The sequence below is a fragment of the Perna viridis genome, chromosome 4 (genome assembly GCF_037379345.1).
Source record: "Perna viridis isolate PV_CMFRI_1.1 ecotype Kerala chromosome 4, ASM3737934v1, whole genome shotgun sequence".
Taxonomy (NCBI): Eukaryota; Metazoa; Mollusca; class Bivalvia; order Mytilida; family Mytilidae; genus Perna; species Perna viridis.
In genome coordinates, this window is record NC_142448.1 from 38,734,575 (window position 1) to 38,754,193 (window position 19,619).

Consider the following 19,619-nt stretch of genomic DNA (forward strand, 5'->3'; position numbering starts at 1 on the left):
TTCCTTTAAACTCTGAGCTACTTTTCTCGTGTTTAAAGATAAAATATGTTTTAAAATTAATTTATAAGAATTGGCTATGATAAAAAAAATTGTCTATTGAAAAATAACCTAAATTTTCCATGTGCATATTGTTTACTGCGCGAAATTATTGGAAAATTTATGTAATTTTTCAATAGACAAAATTTTTAACATAGCCAATTCTTAAATAAAGAGAAAAAAGACTGAAATTGAAGAAAACGAAAAGTAACATCTTTTGGAAGAAGTATTATATTTTTGAGGTATCATTGTCGGTTTTTATAGTTTTGTTAAAGAACTTGGGCTCAATATTCTGACCACAAGTAGGACTATTTAAATAATAAAGGCTGTTCAAACATCTGAAATGTTCATTAGAATCTATTTTCCAAAAAAGCAAGTTCCTGAGAAATCAGATAAAGGACTAGTATATAAATTAGCAACGAAAACCGTTATACTTGCATTTTCTCTAAATTAACACTTTGAATCGGGACCTTCCAAAGAAGCATCCTTGCAACCATGACATAGAGTTTTTTTCATGTATTTGTTGTAATGCACTGTAATGTGAAAATGTAACCTTTTATGAACAAAATACCAGGAAAGTTGACACAAGTTCTTTTTTTAATGGAAGAGCTCTACAAGATGTTATAAATTATCAAGATAAATAAAGAGAGATGTACTCTGAATCCATTGTCATAGAACAGCTTTTGATGCCCCAGCATATTTCACCTTTTTTGGTCCCATGGTCAAAAACTGTACAAAATTCTATAAAGCTGATGTTTTTTTTTAATGTAAAGGGTAACACTTAATTTTATACGAATTTAAAGAGACCATGAATCATGCATATCATATGTAAGCCCTTTTATGAGGATTTGGAAACAAAAGTCATGTGGGTTCAACGAATAAACCCCTCTTTTGTGTTTCCTGCGAAGTGATAATGAGTTTACATGTAACACTGAGGTCAAGAAATAGGATTTAATTATCTGTTTATTTTGCTGCATTTAAAACAAGTACAGTGTACTATCTTGAAAAAAAGGTGGCCGATGCAGTAAAATTTTGTTCTTTTTACTTCTAAGTTCTACATTTTTTAAAGATAATAATACATGACACGCAATTTCAAATTTTCGATAATTAAAAAAAATTACTCAAGATATCGTAAATAAACGAAAGTAAACAGCTAGACGCCAACAACACATACAACAACGAAGAAGACGATGACGAAAATGACGGGCGATATCATTAAACGATCGGGAAAGAAATGAATATGAAGAGGCTCTCGAAGAGGCTGAATCGCTCACCTGGCAAACCATGCCCTATTAACTAAGTAGATAGATGTATCATGCTTTGTTAGCATGTTTGACAAAAAATTCCTGAAAAACAGCATCTACTGATGAATGCTGTAATTTCAACTGTGTACCTAGGGTACTCAAAAATGTTGGAAATACCTTCAAAGTGTTTTTAGAACCCCTGGGAAAAATATTGGGCAGGAGTCTCCAATGCCCTGTTTTCCCGTCGGGTGTGAAGGGGCTTTAAGCCCACCATACATTTGCAGAAAAAATATAAAATGAAGTCAAATCATGGCTATACAACATTTTCATCATCACTCCAACTCAGAAGAGCATGTTTAGTATATAAACCAAATATCATTGAAATTAAAGCAAGTGTAAAACGGGAAAATGGCAGCCATTTTGAAAATGGTTGCCCACAACAATTTTTTGTCATCACCATTCAACTTAGAATACTATGTTTCCTAAAGAAACAAAATATCATTGGAATCCGCGCAACGTAAAAAATGGCCGCAAATTGGCAGCCATTTTGAAAATGGTCGCTTAACAAAAACTTTCAATATCGCCAGTCAACTCGGAATATCATATTTATCTTGTGAGTAGCTTTCATGTTTTATTCGTATATAGTTGTGGAAAAATAGCAAAAAAAGCATTTTGACCCCTACTTTCTACTTTTTCAGTAATGACGGCCATGTTTTTCAGCCGATGACAATTTTCAAACAATCAGTTTGTGCAGGATACCCTAAGGAAAAATATGGCAACTTTAATCAAATTTTGTTGAATGGTTTCAGAAAGAAGACTTTCAAAGTTGTACATGTGATAAACAACAAAAAAATATGTTTCAGGGGCCATAATTCCTTCATTGGGAGACGAATTATTTCGAAAATTTCGTCATAGGTCCATTTTTTGATGGTGTAAATTATCATACGTTGCTAAATTCAACTGTTTTTGAGTCATTTGCAAAAAAAATGTATTTTGACCCCTATGTTCTATTTTTAGTAACAGCAGCCATGTTTTGACACTTCAGAAATTTAAAACAATCAGTTTGTGCAAGATACTCTTAAGAAAAACCATGCCAAGTTTCATTCCAATTCGTCAAGCAGTTCCAGAGGAGAAGATGTTCGAAAAAAGCTAACGACGACAGACGACGACGGACGCAAAGTGATGACAATAGCTCACACGACCTATAAGCCAGGTGAAATAAAAAGGCGTGAAACTAAATCTTGTCTCTAAAAAGATATTGTATTATTATTATAACTTAATGTAGTAGTGTCGAATTTTACCCATATATTATGTTATATGTGCATTTACTTTGTATTGTAAAATTCTCATATTATTGTATTTGATAAAAAAAATTTTTTTTTAAATGCATTATTAAAGCCTTATTTGAAAGACTATATTGAAAAGTACACGTAATTACTGATCTTTGGTTTTGATTGGTTATTGGGAATTCCGTCATGAATTGGCGCAGTTTTTCGTATTGAGCTGGGAGTAGTGCTCGGGGTCGATGTGACTGATACAAGTTGTATTCTACAATTCTTGCCAGTTTTTATTTTCATGAACTGATGAACAGTTAATACCCACTACAGACATAATGACTCTGTAAGTTATTTGCACTTCTTTTAACACTCTAATTGTATGATTAACGGAATAAGGAACATTTTTTTTCTTTCTACGCAGAATTCTATTTGCACGATCCTTGAATGTTACGAAGAGCGGCGTATGAGTGATACATGTAAGATCATTTCATTTTTACATATTATCGCTACATTTTTATAACGCATTCAGGTATTTTCTGATCATTTTGATCCTGTAATTGTGAACTTCGAAATGTGCATATTTGCGGTGCAAATAATGTACAAGGTAGTTGTACAATAAATCTGTTTCATTTTACATAGTGTATTTGCTTGAGTAATCGAATGTGAATCATAAATATATCGTCGAATCGACACAGATATTGATTATAATACTTGTATAGTTGATTATTGATATCATGGGAACAAGTATTGATCTATTGTGTATTGGTTTCAGATTTCACGGGAACAAGTATTGATCTATTGTGTATTGGTTTCAGATTTCATGGGAACAAGTATTGATCTATTGTGTATTGGTTTCAGATTTCACGGGAACAAGTATTGATCTATTGTGTATTGGTTTCAGATTTCACGGGAACAAGTATTGATCTATTGTGTATTGGTTTCAGATTTGCTGAGATGTTTTAACTAAACTGAGTGTCTTGTTTACTCGAGCACAAGATAGCTCATTCCACAAATGGTAAGCGTTATTTATTTTCTTTAACCGTTCGGGAAATTTCTAAGATAACTTCCCTTGAAAGTGTATACCAATTCTGACGTCATTTGTCTTTATTGCTACTATATTGATTATTGTATTATTTTAAAGGAAGATGTTTCATTTGTCTTTTATCATTTTTACCAATATTATATATATATATATATATATATACATCAATCAAATATTGAACTAGTAAATGTTAGATTTTTGATAACTGTTAAGTTAAAAAAAAAGTACATGTGACCTTTTGAACTTAAGACCATTCCATTGTGGTGCGTATTGGATTCTTTATCATATTACTTATTATGATTGTGATAAAATGATCGAATACTATGTAAATCACCTTAATGATTGTCTTTAAATTCAATTTCTTCATATTTATTGTTTCAGAACTATGCTATATATATGCTGAATAAAAATAAGAACCTTGCCGGTTACCTTTATCAACCGACCCTGTTACATTAAGCTACTCAGTTGTTGTTTTTTTTTTTTTTTTCGTTTTGACCGATTTTCAAAACATGAGTTATTTGTTCACTTAATTTAAAATAAGAAAAATGTCACGAAGGGTTTGACATTTTAAATTCACACTGTATAATATCAACTCTCGTTTTTTCCAAGATGTAAATGTGAGTTTCGCTTATTATTCTTAATTAACGACTATATAATTGTTTACTTTAAAATGTTCCTACCAATCTCTTACGCAATTGGTATTTCGTTATTTTAAAGCTATTACACATCTGCAACACTCGATACGAAACCCCGCCCCTTTATGTAAATTAGTACAGTAAACCGGAAAAGCTTCGCAGATTTTTAATGAGTAGTGCCTATGCCCTGTGAATTTTTCACAACATGTATACAGAGCCTATAAGAGCTAGCTGAGTGATACCAAGAAATCGGAAATTGGATGAGACTGTGCGCATGCTTAATACCACCGTATTTCCCAATTAGTTTTCGTATAAAGCTAGACTTACATTGTAAATCGATTCCTTCGAGAATATTTAATGTCATCAATGCGCATATGCCTTGTCCATTCGGAGGAATCTCCCATACCCGGAATCCCTTGTAAGTTGTACTTATTGGATTATCATATGTAGTTTCGTGACTTGTCAAATCGTCAACCGTCAAAACACCGCCATGTTCTTGTATTACTTCCGATATTGCTTTTCCAATTCGTCCTCCATAAAATCCAGATTTACCCTGCGTTCCCAACTCCTAAATTATCATTAGAATGAATATTTAAAATCAGTTTTAAGATCAAGTTTGGATATCTAGATGTTGTATCTATAAAACAATAGGACATGCAGGAAATCAAAAGAATTTTTTCTATCAGTTTTAATAGATAAGCGTAGTTTTAATATGTGCAGTCGGTTCAAAGAGTAATCAAGGGAAACAAGATTCGAGCGGAAATCAAAAGAATACATTCCAATGATAAAGACTAGACAGGGAAAACAGACACAGACAACAAAGAACGTGAAGTAACAAAAAAATTAATGTACAAAGAAACAAAAGTAAGTGTGCAACTCGGACTCCACTAAACAAACTGCATGTAACCAAAATAGTAATAGAATGAGTCTCACAAATAGTTATTACGATTTGCACTGTGCAACAGTGTTCGGAAACATTTAATTTAATTGCCTCAATAATACATCTAATTCTCTCTATGGAATACCTTAAAATTCACCATATATCCACTGAAACGAACGCTCACGGTTACCGGAAGCTGAGCTAAGGAGGTATTAAAGAATGAAAATATCAAAATTACCATTAACTATTTTAAATGCAAGGATGCAATTAGGAAAAGAATATCCTTATTTGTAAAAACAATGTTAAAAGAATATACCAATCGTTTAAAAAGCTTATCCTTTACGAATAGATCTGTTAAATCATATCCTTGACACCTACATCTAAAAGAAATGAAAATTAAAGCGCGCCTGGTAAGACATTCACAATTGGTCTCTACGTACTCATTACCATTCACGATGATTAGTCATGCAACTTCTGTTTTGTCCCTGATTACATGGCAAGTAAAAAAATATAAAACACTGTGACGACAGAGGAGAATTACTTCTAGATAAGGCCGATTTATGTGTCTGGGATGATTCTAGATCAATCTTAAAGAAAAGGCTGTTTTTAACGTCTGGGATCATCCTAGACAAAGACACGTTTTATTTGGAGCAAATTTACAAATTGAAAATCTGGTTTGCAACTAATCAATGGCATAATATGCGCATAAATCTCGTGATTCTCGTGCAGGATGTTCTTTATTATTGATAGGCTTAAGTGGAACCCCTTTTCCTCGAAAAAAAATCGCTGGAGCCTATCCCCTTTTCGGAATTTTTGGATTCGTCACAGATAGATACATGTATGCACAATTAAAAAAAATGAAACAATAAAAAATAGATAAGTTTCAGTATGAAAATATATACTGTAATAACGGGAATAATATCAGTCGTTATATTCCACCAATCTCTGGTTGCTCCTAAAGAGAACATTGACCGAAATAGGGCGCTGAATTATTGGAGTGAATATTATAAATGGACTAAAGTGCTGCTCTGTCAGTTAACGTTATTAGTTAGAAGTGAACAATTCGGAGATAATTCCCGCGAATTACAAAGATGTACATGTACCCGTAGTAACGTGACAAATATTCCTACCTGCCATCCTTGCAACGAATTCATTATAAAACCGTTATTACAATAATTTCTTCCTATGCTATCCGAATTTGAAAGTAAAAATAACAGTCAGTACCAAGTACAATGAGTTCCGGAATTATGACTTTCCTGAACACCAGTTTCAAACGTTTGAATGATTGGTTGGTGCACGTTGTTGGTATGTATTCTGCTGTTGAGCAATAAATTATTCTTAGAGCAACTCGCGCACATACCTTGAAAGTTTCTGCAAGGAACGGTAGTCTCATGATTGTTCCTGTCTGTGGTGCGCTGCCATTTATCAGCATGTCTTTTCCATGTTTGTTTTTCGAATCTTTTAGTAATGATGACCCTGAAAAAAAATAGTTTTATATCGAAAGGTACAAATTTTCTTAATATAATTAAAGAGCTGAAAAATACTCAGCAGAATTTTTATTTCAGTCATGTTTTTTTCGATTAATATGTCAAATATATTGTGGATATTAGTGGTCATAGAGGACTAAGTCTTCTACGAATTTAATCTTTGACTTTTGTAGCACTGAGAGTCCGATTTCAGTTTGACCACAGGGCTTGCTCCCACTATTAAATATGCAGCCCCACTACATGCAGTAGGGGCTTGCTCCCACTATCAAATATGAAGCCCCACTAGGATATAACCTGTACAAGGGTGATCCCAGATTTGGGGGTGCCTCGCTTCAACTCATTTTTTTTTTCTATTAAAATCGAATATATCACTATTTACTGCTCAGCAATCACTTGACAATTGAAGAAACTAATGAATAAACACAGGAATCACCATCAAATACATCCAATTAAATCAACACAGTGATTTGAACATTCAAACTCCACATTTCAACGATCGCTTGGACCGAAAGTGAAACCAGTGCTTTATATCGCTAGACAAATGCTTCAGTACCATTCCGTGTAAGAATTAGGTAATGGTTATATACTGGTAGGGCTGCATGTTTGATAGTGGGAGCAAGCCCCTGTGGTTTAACAGAAAGTTAAACTGTAATAATGAGTTAGGATCTTTTGAAACTAGTTTCGTATCTTTAACAAAAACGAAATGTTGACCGTTTATCGCTCACATCTTAAGGTTCAGTTTAAGTCAAAATCTAGGAGATTCCTTCATGAAATGTTTTCATCCAAAGTTTTGATTTAATACATTAAATTAAACATTGCTAAATGCATCTTTATATGTATTTAACACACAAACACACATCAAACATGAAAAAATGCTTTACAATTTCTATATAACAACATTAGTATAAACAATGTATTTTTGAATAAATCTACTGCTGTCAAAACCAAGATTTAAAGATAAATGTATTATGCAGTGCAATCTACCATTAATTTTCTTGAAAAAATTGCAATTTCTTGACACAAGATCAAGCTAAATACCCACACTAATTAAAGTGAAAATATTAAAATTTTCATTCAAATCGGTCAATCTGCCACAAGTTAATGTTAGCTTGCACTGCACTAGATATTTAGGCTACAGAATATTTGCCTTTCCAAACAAAAATAATTGTTCTGGTAAATCTGCACATTTTCACTTTTGTTAGCAAATTATGGCTGTAGTAACATGTTTTGTGAAGGAAGGAACCGTGAATATTTGTAGAAATATGTATAAAGAAGCATTTAGAAAGGTTTTCAGAACATAATAATTTATATTTCTAACACCATGACTAAAATTATCTTGACAATTAATGTCCTACGTTTTGACTTTACTAGAACCTTATAGTTTTGTATAATAATTATGAAGAAGAAAAAAATTCTTGTTAATTACAAACTGTTATTCTTAAAAAAAGTATCAATATATTCAACTTCGTCCTCATATAGGTTACATCTGCCTTACATGTAAAATACATGTTCGCTATTTCAACAATCATTCAAAATCAATGTTTAAGAGACTGGCCATTCAGAAACCTGACAGAGCCTTCGATATGTGCGACACAGAGTAAATTGTATCACAATTTTTTTTTTATCCAATGTAATGTTTAACTCAACATTGAAGTCAAAATGAACAGGGATTTTTTCTGTATAGAGGAGGGGTTACTCCGAATGAAAGTTCTAAGTTCATGATGTTCGAGCGTTAAACCCTAACAATCAATCAATCGATCTTCCTTAATGGCCAGCGCGGGAATTTAGCTAGTTTACTAAGGCCAAGAAAAAATATATGTCAAAAGTTTCATTGGAAGAAAAAACAGGGTAGGTAGGTAGGTAGGTAGGTAGGTAATTTCATTTTATTTTCTTTAAATATTTTATATAGACACTTATGGGAGGATTTAAGTGCCCGATAAAAAATGATAAAAGCAGCATATCAATAAAATGTGAAAGGGAAGACCGAAAAAATAGGGTAAGTAGGGTAAACTTAAACAGACATTCTTTTGCTCTGGCCTACGATAAATGTCATGGTCATGTGACAAACAAGAAATTTCGCAATCTCTTAGGCTCACGTTTGTCGCACATATCGCCTGAATATAGCCGAAATATTGCTGCTCGGGCGTTAAACCCCAACAAACAAACAAACAATTGTCGCACATAACTGGCAAAATATTTTCCATATGTGCCAGGTATACCAAAATTTACCGTATTTGTAAGCTTTGTTGGCATAGTAAATTATTCAGTGTGCATTTTACACAATTCTATCTTACTATTCAAGTCCACCACAATGTGGTCACGAAGACAACGAAAATCGCCTTACATGTTTACATGCTTCAGAAACACTTATAATTTAGTTTCAGAAGTAACACGGTTTCTGATTGGATCAAAAATTTCGTTTTCTCATAGATTAATTTTGTAATGATTTTGACGTCATCAAACTTATTAGATGATTTACTCGTTGATTTTTGGTAAATAAATTAAATTATATGGAACATATTTTTTTTATATTTTTTCGGTCTATTTGAAATAACCTCAATGCCCGCGGTGCACACCTTAAAATAACCTGCTAGTGTGCACCATATGATTGAGGTCATTTCTTCATAGACCGAAAAATAACAGTTATGCTTTAAATAAAGTGAAATGTGTCTTATAAGACCTATCGCGTATGAGTGGGTTTATTATTCAATGACTAAATGTGGTTTAGAGAACTGGAACACTTCTTGAAAGAAATCGAAAAGAGAGGGCGTCAGTAATGTAAACTTTAAAGGACAAAATTATACTTTATCTGCTGCCCGCAAGTCCGTGTCGCTGAAAAAACTCCGTAAATTCAAAATACAAGTAGTTAAGTTGGCACAACCCGAAAAAAATACACAAAATATTATTTGATATCTTTTGAGGGAAGGACATTTGCTGTAATGACAGAATGATTTGTTCAAGTCATATGTGAAATCAATGAAAATATTGTTTATTTCAACCAGCTTAATATATAACTACAGTTAAGTAAAGCTCCATATAAGAATTAGACAGATCCTCTCGTAACAGGGATACATCGTAACAAAGTATTTTACAGCTGACTTATAACACGTCAAAACCTGCTAACACATTGCCGGATCCAGAAATTTTGAAGAGATGGTTCCCGAAAAAAACGGGGTTCTATACTATTATTTGCACAAAATTCACAAAATTTCCCAACAATAAAGATATTCAAACCCCTGGACCGCACCACCCTCCCCAAATGAATCCACCACTGAACCATATAAATAATAGGGTAAGTAGGGTAAACTTAAACAGACATTCTTTTGCTCTGGCCTACGATAAATGTCATGGTCATGTGACAAACAAGAAATTTCGCAATCTCTTAGGCTCACGTTTGTCGCACATATCGCCTGAATATAGCCGAAATATTGCTGCTCGGGCGTTAAACCCCAACAAACAAACAAACAATTGTCGCACATAACTGGCAAAATATTTTCCATATGTGCCAGGTATACCAAAATTTACCGTATTTGTAAGCTTTGCTGGCATAGCAAATTATTCAGTGTGCATTTTACACAATTCTATCTTACTATTCAAGTCCACCACAATGTGGTCACGAAGACAACGAAAACCGCCTTACATGTTTACATGCTTCAGAAACACTTATAATTTAGTTTCAGAAGTAACACGGTTTCTGATTGGATCAAAAATTTCGTTTTCTCATAGATTAATTTTGTAATGATTTTGACGTCATCAAACTTATTAGATGATTTACTCGTTGATTTTTGGTAAATAAATTAAATTATATGGAACATATTTTTTTATATTTTTTCGGTCTATTTGAAATAACCTCAATGCCCGCGGTGCACACCTTAAAATAACCTGCTAGTGTGCACCATATGATTGAGGTCATTTCTTCATAGACCGAAAAATAACAGTTATGCTTTAAATAAAGTGAAATGTGTCTTATAAGACCTATCGCGTATGAGTGGGTTTATTATTCAATGACTAAATGTGGTTTAGAGAACTGGAACACTTCTTGAAAGAAATCGAAAAGAGAGGGCGTCAGTAATGTAAACTTTAAAGGGCAAAATTATACTTTACCTGCAGCCCGCAAGTCCGTGTCGCTGAAAAAACTCCGTAAATTCAAAATACAAGTAGTTAAGTTGGCACAACCCGAAAAAAAATACACAAAATATTATTTGATATCTTTTGAGGGAAGGACATTTGCTGTAATGACAGAATGATTTGTTCAAGTCATATGTGAAATCAATGAAAATATTGTTTATTTCAACCAGCTTAATATATAACTACAGTTAAGTAAAGCTCCATATAAGAATTAGACAGATCCTCTCGTAACAGGGATACATCGTAACAAAGTATTTTACAGCTGACTTATAACACGTCAAAACCTGCTAACACATTGCCGGATCCAGAAATTTTGAAGAGATGGTTCCCGAAAAAAACGGGGTTCTATACTATTATTTGCACAAAATTCACAAAATTTCCCAACAATAAAGATATTCAAACCCCTGGACCGCACCACCCTCCCCAAATGAATCCACCACTGAACCATATAAATAATAGGGTAAGTAGGGTAAACTTAAACAGACATTCTTTTGCTCTGGCCTACGATAAATGTCATGGTCATGTGACAAACAAGAAATTTCGCAATCTCTTAGGCTCACGTGTGTCGCACATATCGCCTGAATATAGCCGAAATATTGCTGCTCGGGCGTTAAACCCCAACAAACAAACAAACAATTGTCGCACATAACTGGCAAAATATTTTCCATATGTGCCAGGTATACCAAAATTTACCGTATTTGTAAGCTTTGTTGGCATAGTAAATTATTCAGTGTGCATTTTACACAATTCTATCTTACTATTCAAGTCCACCACAATGTGGTCACGAAGACAACGAAAATCGCCTTACATGTTTACATGCTTCAGAAACACTTATAATTTAGTTTCAGAAGTAACACGGTTTCTGATTGGATCAAAAATTTCGTTTTCTCATAGATTAATTTTGTAATGATTTTGACGTCATCAAACTTATTAGATGATTTACTCGTTGATATTTGGTAAATAAATTAAATTATATGGAACATATTTTTTTATATTTTTTCGGTCTATTTGAAATAACCTCAATGCCCGCGGTGCACACCTTAAAATAACCTGCTAGTGTGCACCATATGATTGAGGTCATTTCTTCATAGACCGAAAAATAACAGTTATGCTTTAAATAAAGTGAAATGTGTCTTATAAGACCTATCGCGTATGAGTGGGTTTATTATTCAATGACTAAATGTGGTTTAGAGAACTGGAACACTTCTTGAAAGAAATCGAAAAGAGAGGGCGTCAGTAATGTAAACTTTAAAGGGCAAAATTATACTTTATCTGCAGCCCGCAAGTCCGTGTCGTTGAAAAAAACTCCGTAAATTCAAAATACAAGTAGTTAAGTTGGCACAACCCGAAAAAAAATACACAAAATATTATTTGATATCTTTTGAGGGAAGGACATTTGCTGTAATGACAGAATGATTTGTTCAAGTCATATGTCAAATCAATGAAAATATTGTTTATTTCAACCAGCTTAATATATAACTACAGTTAAGTAAAGCTCCATATAAGAATTAGACAGATCCTCTCGTAACAGGGATACATCGTAACAAAGTATTTTACAGCTGACTTATAACACGTCAAAACCTGCTAACACATTGCCGGATCCAGAAATTTTGAAAAGAGATGGTTCCCGAAAAAAACGGGGTTCTATACTATTATTTGCACAAAATTCACAAAATTTCCCAACAATAAAGATATCCAAACCCCTGGACCGCACCACCCTCCCCAAATGAATCCACCACCGAACCATATACATAATGATTTAAATCTAGGATGATGGTGGTGAATATAAAAAATAATTAAAATTTTCCATCTCTCTACTTTATTTGAGCTACAATCTCTCTTCACAAGGACTACTATATGTGATATGCAAAACTTTGACACTCAAGGGTGTGTTGATGAAAGAATTTAAGCAGTAAAAAGACCTGGCAAAAATTGGAATTGTATCATCTGATCTCACACGAACACCTAATTTTTGAAAATATATATTTTACCTTTATTCCACATATGCGCTGTCCACTGTTGAACTGGGAACCCGACTTCAGCAAGTCCAGTAGCAGGTTTTAGAAGTTGTGATAGAGTAAACTATAAGAAAACACAAACCATGCTTAATCAAAACTACTGATCAGTTCAAAGCTTTCTCGACAAATAAGACAGCATCGCCTATTGAAGGAACCTTTCGCCTGAACGGAGGTACTCTTTGGCTTCTGGGAATCGGTCATAGTAAAGAATGGGCAAACGCGTCAAAGAATCTTGGCTTTTTTTATACTAACAACCGTGCGAGATACCGAGTCCCATACTGCATCTAACTATCGAAGCTCACTTAGGATAGTCAGGAAGGACACGTCGTCAGACACTGCGTGGAGTCCGTTCATGCAAATACCTTCTTTTAAATTGCGCAAAAGATGTCTTAAGTAGATTGCTCAATAACTAACGTGCACTTATGATGGATTGAAATTATTTTGAGGATACTATTTTTGCATTTACCAACAGCGCTTTTTTTCTGTTTGATTCATACTTTACTTTTGGTTTTCTCTCAACCACTTTATTACTTCCATTCAATTTAATGAAATATTTGTTTGGCTTGGACTAGATAGACATATAAATATTTGATTTGCTGAGATCACCAATCCTACTTGTGGTAATGCAATTACAAAATGACTCATGTACTGACAGTTCTACACAGAACACAATGAGTGCGCTACCAAGAAAAAAAAGCACTGATATGAGAGCATTACCCAGACCTAAAATTTCAAGGTAATGCCCACTTACTACTTTGACATCACGTCAACACAGTTGTAAACAAAAGGCTAATGAAGAAGAGGTGCAGTGTGGTTCTTACGAGTCTTATGTGATAGACTAAGGAGCAGCTTTATAAATCACCTTAAAATGAATTTAAAAAACCTCCTCAAGTATTCAATTTCCCGGCAATCTGGTTGACCCGGGTCTATATATTTATGCTTACTCGTGCAATTCAAGTGCGCCAACGTTTAAGGCATTAGCCGAACATGCATTATAATTACACGTATGCTATACAGCAAGATGATTGGACCAAAACAAAATATACATGTCTGTTTCCTGCTATACTACCTACCCTATTTTGTTCTGCATATCCTAAACATTTTATGATCATTTCGTCACAAATTCTAACTTGTTTCCCCATTAACACGATGTAAAATGTTTTTGAAAAATAAAATAATTTCCTACCTACCCACTCAATTTTGTTATTAATGGTAGTAGTAGTTGTCCTTGGCCATTTTAAGAATTATACCATGTTTCATTTTCACATTGCTTAAAAAAAAGATACATGTAGATCCTGAAATTGAATGATATAATAAAAAAATTAAAAATAGGCCATTAATGGATTTAGTGATACCCCGCCACATAATGGTAAAAAGGGGGGATAGCAAAACTTTTAAAAGGCCTTACCCGAGAACGACATTTTGGATTATGCTGACAATTGAACTTTACCTGTATTGAATGCTTCTTACCAACTGCACAAAGTTTAAAAAAATTCAAGATCCGTTTTCAAGTTATCATCTGGAAACCGTCTGGGAAGGGAAGGAAGGACAGACGGACAGACGGACGCGCATCTTTTCAGAGGTTATCGGTTATCACATATCTCGCCAATTCGCGTGGCGGAGAAAAAAAATTACAGGAATACCTTTCCACTTCCGAAGTTTTCAACGGTATCTGCCCAAGTAGCTGCAGCACCAGGAACTGTAACAGCATGTCCGTGGTTTGCTGGAAACGGGTTACTGTCTGTATAACCTTGACCCTCAAGGAGATCCATGGTCAATTTTGATGGGCATCTTCCGCTGAATTATAGAAATTTTTAGTTTCAACGTGCTTACATTGATAAGTATTCGAAACTATCACATCGATCGTCAAAATAAAAACAACTGGCATGTTTCCACTCATTGTCATCTCTGTAAAGAAGTACTGTTAACGTTGGCAAAAATAAATTATTTATTAAGTACCAGTCTATATAAAATTCAGGCACTGCCTATGGGAAGGTGATTCATGGTGTATAAAAAACCCATGGATTAAATGATGCTTTTTTGTCTACATGTACATGTGCTATATTTTTATGTGGCGATAGTCCTTTCTGTATTCAGATCTGTACTTTTGAGAAAACTTCAATTTAACTTCCCAATAAAATCAACAAAATGAAACCTATTCAAGAACGATAACTCTAGCAAAGTGCTAATTTTATGTACAATCTATATAAATTTTACCTCAAAAGCGCAGCACCCAAATGAAAAACTAAGACTGGTTATGTGATCTATAACGGTTTCTAAACAAGAAATAAAACTGAATTCGGTGGGTTTTTGACATGCATGAATCACCTCCTGTCTGATTTTAGGTGGGTGTTTGACATGCATGAATCACTTCCTGTCTGATTTTTTTTATAAAGGCTGCTACTTATTTGTTACTCTTCCCCTTTGGTCGTTGTATGACACGAAATTATATTTGGTACATAAGGTCGGTCCTATAAACAGACATAAAAGCAAACAAACACACTGTGAATGTGCTAAATACATGTACTTAGTCACCTTCCCGTTTATTTTATACCTTTCACGGTTGTCATGCGGCTATTGTTTAGTTTGTTAGGGTTTTCGGTCTTGATGATTCATTTTCCTACATTATATAATTCAATTTTCCCTGACATGCCTTGCATTTAAAGCTTCTTAATACATGTATCTTCAAATTCTGTACCAGTAAGGAAAAGGGTAAAAAGAGAAAAAACAATCTTCATACATGTACATCACTGTCACACTGTGACCATCTTATCGAACTCATATGTGCACAGTATTACTTCATACGAAAGATAAATACGTGAAGATCCATCACTATCTTCGTTTCAGATGTTGTTAATACCTTCCATTCAATCCTTTAACTTTCTTCGACTTAGCGTCATAAAATAAGCAGAAAGCGTCACCACCTATTCCAGTAGAACATGGTTCTGTAACATTTAGAGCTGCTGCTATGGCAACAGCTGCATCGGCCGCATTTCCGCCATCTTTGAGAATATCTGTTCATACGCAAAATGTTAAATAAAACGATATTTAGAAACCAGCACTATGTTATCGCAATGACACAAATCATTGAATTCTGTGGCGGATCAAGAGAAGGTAATCCCCTTTTTGTTAAAATAATGTTTATTTCGTGAATTAGTGGGTATAAAATTCGACCGATAATAGCCCGGACCCCCTTTTTCTGGTACCCTTTCTCTAGACCCGCCACTGTTTCTGTGTTACCATTCTGTGTAAGAATCAAGCAATGGGTGACATCATTTTTCTCACTTTGGTCTTTTTGCCTCAAATATATTCATTACATCCAGAAAACAACTGAAAAGCTATTTAAATTTATCTGGAAGCATCTGTGGCATAAGGGTGCAGGAAAATTTTCCCGCCATTTTTCCGTAGTGCATTTCAACTAAATTTAACCTATCAAAATCTTAAAAGGGAAGTTTTATAAATACTTTGATGGTTATTTCTGGTGGTTATCAGGTATAACTAATTGGTTAATGTAATAATTAAAAATCTCTGCATTTTTTTTTCACTTCATGTGCCACAACTTACACACATTTTGCCTGATTCTTAGACGGAGAGGTGCTTAAAAGTCAATCACAGAATGTTCGATTACATCCATGTTAGCCTGTTTGATAACGAGCAGATAAATTCCTCTCTATATATGGCTGATATCTGATGGTCCGTTGAAGATGTATGTTCAGTAGTCTAGAAGATTGGATCCGAATGCAGGCTATTACTAAACAGATAAAACCCGACGATGCAATGTTTATAATCAAATTTATAACGTTTGATTGTATCAATCTTTATACAGTGAAGCGGAGCTGTGACGACTTTAGACAATGTACAACATATTCTCTTTATGTAATGAGTATACGGATTATAGGGACGGATTTAGGATTTCAGGTTGGGGAGGGGCGTAACAAAAATTAAATGCCGAACGAAGCGAGTCAAAAAAGTTTGTTGGTAGAATAAGAGAAACCTGAAATCTCGGATACGTCCTTGCAACTGCGACATACATATTTTGGGGTTTCTTTAATATCTCTTTCGATGAAATTTTCATCAAACTTTATACTTGAACAGGTTTACAATATTCATATTTGAAAAGATTCTGTGTGATAGTCACAAAATATCTTGCCACTTCGCGTGGCAGTATAAAAATAGAAGCTCTAGAGAGCCTGAATCGCACACATTGCTTGATTGCAACATTTTATTTTTTGTAAATGTGGCAAGTTTTGGTCTCGGATAAAAATTCCCGACGCTCTCCCCTAAGGAGCAACAGTGTCAACTTTCACTGAATTCCGTCCAGTAGTCTAGGAGAATATTTTTGCATGAAAGTGATAACATTAAAAAAACAGCCCAAAAAATCGTCGTAAAAGGGGAATAACTCCAACATGGCTTCACAGATTTACGCAATAATTCTGCTTATCCAGTCAGAATTTTGCCAAATTTAACGGTTTTGGTGATGTTTTCAATATAAAAAACTTCTGTCTGACCCTACGTTCAATTTTTAGTAGAGGCGGTCATGTTTTTTGACGGATCAAATTGCCCACTTCAGTTCTATGTGAAAAACCCTTTGGACCACTCTTACTAAGTTTGGTTCTAATTGGTCGAGTAGTGTCATAGGAGAAGATTTTTGAAAGCAATAACATTGAAAATAGCGCAAAAAAACGTCGAAAAAGGGCAATTACTCCAACATGGCTTAACAGGTTCACACAAAAATTTGACCACAGATAGATCTCATCACGCCAAACCCATCCCAAAATTTTGGATATCCTCTCTGACCCCTATATTTTATTTTTTATAACAGTGGCCATGTTTTTTAGACGGAACAAAAATCCCCAAATCTGTTCTTTGACGAATACCCTAGGGAAAATTCCTACCTAGTTTAATTCTAGTTGGTCTGGTAGTAACGGGAAATAAGCGATTTGAAAATTGTAAACGACGACGGACGCCAAGAGATGGCTATAGCTTTCATGCAGGTGAACTAAAATTGCATTCCCATTTGGCACGCTACTGTAGTAGTACATCTTATGAGGAAGACAACAAGTTAAAATGAAAAAGGTAAGTCTAAATGTATCAAGGGATTATATTTAAAATTAAGTATAACCCCGCATGGTACCTCTTCCAACAGTTGGAGAGCGTGTAAATCTAAACTTTTGTTGCATTTTATGAAACATCTCTTTTGTCACTTTTTAAAAGAAAATCACTATTTGAAGAATAACTAAATCAAACCAGATTTTAAAATTGGGTTATATAATCCATGGCATAATAGTCTGAACACATTATACGTGTCAAAATTTAGGACGTTAGTTTAAATAAATATTATTGTTGTTATTTTTGTTGAATGCACATTTGAGAATTATGTTTGCTTACCTACTCCTATTTGTGATGCCAAAGGCTGAGTCGAAGCCGCACACCCATTACAACAAATAACAGGAGAGCGTCTCGAATTAAAAACAGTTTCGCCGGACATTCTAATAATCTATCAAAGTATACATTGTAGCTTGGGGCTTCATACAGGGTTTCAATCTGTAAAATTCAGGCAAAATTGAAAAAAAAAATACGAAACAGGCTAAACTTTTAAAACACACGTATTTGACCATATGGACACATATAGTGTCTTTAAGACGATTTTTTTAATTTGTTCGTCTTAAAAGTGTCAGCGGATGCAGAAAAGTTAGTTCAAATAGCCGAAATAGAATGATAGTGAAAAGTTAGTTATCTCCCTTAAGTTTGATGACGATACATGTAATGTATTTCTTTTAATCTATACCTCAAAATACTGACTCTTACATGTTAAAAGAAATCAATGCCATTTCTGCATTTGGATACCGTTTTGAATAAGATGCCCGATTCTTACAGAGAATTAATAGCCCTAAAAATTGGACGATGAGACGCAGGTACACGATGAGAATTATTTTAACCCAGATGTTTATAACATATAAAGTGATATATACATGAAATTCTCGTCTAGTCTGTATGCAAAAGAAAATTAAGGGACGACCATTTGATAATGAAAAAAGGGGGGGGTCTTGGAAGATGTATCAAACTTACATTGAGTCAATATTTTTTTTCATATATGCACAAACATAATGTGATGTGAATAGGGTGACGTGAATGGAGTTTTCCTCAAATATTAAAGATCAAAAAATCATTTTCAAGAAGGTCTACGCTTCTACCACAAAAACCCGTCCAATATTATTTTAAGATATCCCCTTAGTGGCTTAGTTGAAATCCATACTGGACAAAGCAACACGACTAATTGGAGTGGTTAGTAACTTAAGGTGTAATTTAAATTTTCTAGATTTTTTTTAAGACAGGTTATTGTCTCAAGGAACTTGCTGTTGAATAATGAAACTGAGCGATAGTCACTGGAAGCGAAAAATCTATATTGAGGCTAACAATTCTATTTTTCCCCATAGGCGACAATAATGAATCTTTTGAAAAATCCATCTCTTTAAAGCAGTGACGGGGCTGTAAACTGACTTTTTTCCAGGTCAAAAATGTGAGCAAAGGCATATCATAACGCCTCTTTTTTCTGTTTTAAGCTGATGATATTTGGGGTCAAAGTTACCCCTTTTCTGCTAAATCATAATTCTTATATACGATGTTTTTTTCAAAAATTATTATGCATTTTTTTTAAAAAGTATGATAATGCTCAAGTCGGAAATAAATAAAACATTTTGAAAATCAGCATAATTTGTCTAATCACGTACAGTGTCCAGAAGTATAAATTTGCCTAAAATAATGAGAAATAGTTCCGTTCTACAAATATTTGACATAATGCAAAACATTTTTTTTACCATTTCAAACAATGTTAGTTTATAAAAACTATATATGTCTGTATCATTTTGCAA

The 19,619-nt window shown here is 33.9% G+C and overlaps 1 protein-coding gene across 2 annotated transcripts in view; it reads right to left on the bottom strand.

The window, feature by feature from the left end:
* LOC148620014 (uncharacterized) overlaps positions 1 to 18,277 on the bottom strand; it is a 31,538-nt gene extending 13,261 nt beyond the window's left edge. Inside the window, exons 1-6 of one of the 2 annotated variants that reach the window (XM_088580511.1) lie at positions 18,136 to 18,277; positions 15,608 to 15,761; positions 14,391 to 14,544; positions 12,721 to 12,811; positions 6,475 to 6,590; positions 4,562 to 4,802 (exon numbers count right to left, since the gene is read on the bottom strand). In XM_088580511.1, coding sequence (XP_088436637.1) covers positions 4,562 to 4,802; positions 6,475 to 6,590; positions 12,721 to 12,811; positions 14,391 to 14,544; positions 15,608 to 15,761; positions 18,136 to 18,235 — 856 coding nt within the window. In that variant the 5' untranslated portion in view covers positions 18,236 to 18,277. The remainder of the gene's footprint in view (positions 1 to 4,561; positions 4,803 to 6,474; positions 6,591 to 12,720; positions 12,812 to 14,390; positions 14,545 to 15,607; positions 15,762 to 18,135) is intronic. The other variant, XM_088580512.1, reaches the window with a different exon arrangement.
* Positions 18,278 to 19,619: the final 1,342 nt, after the last annotated feature.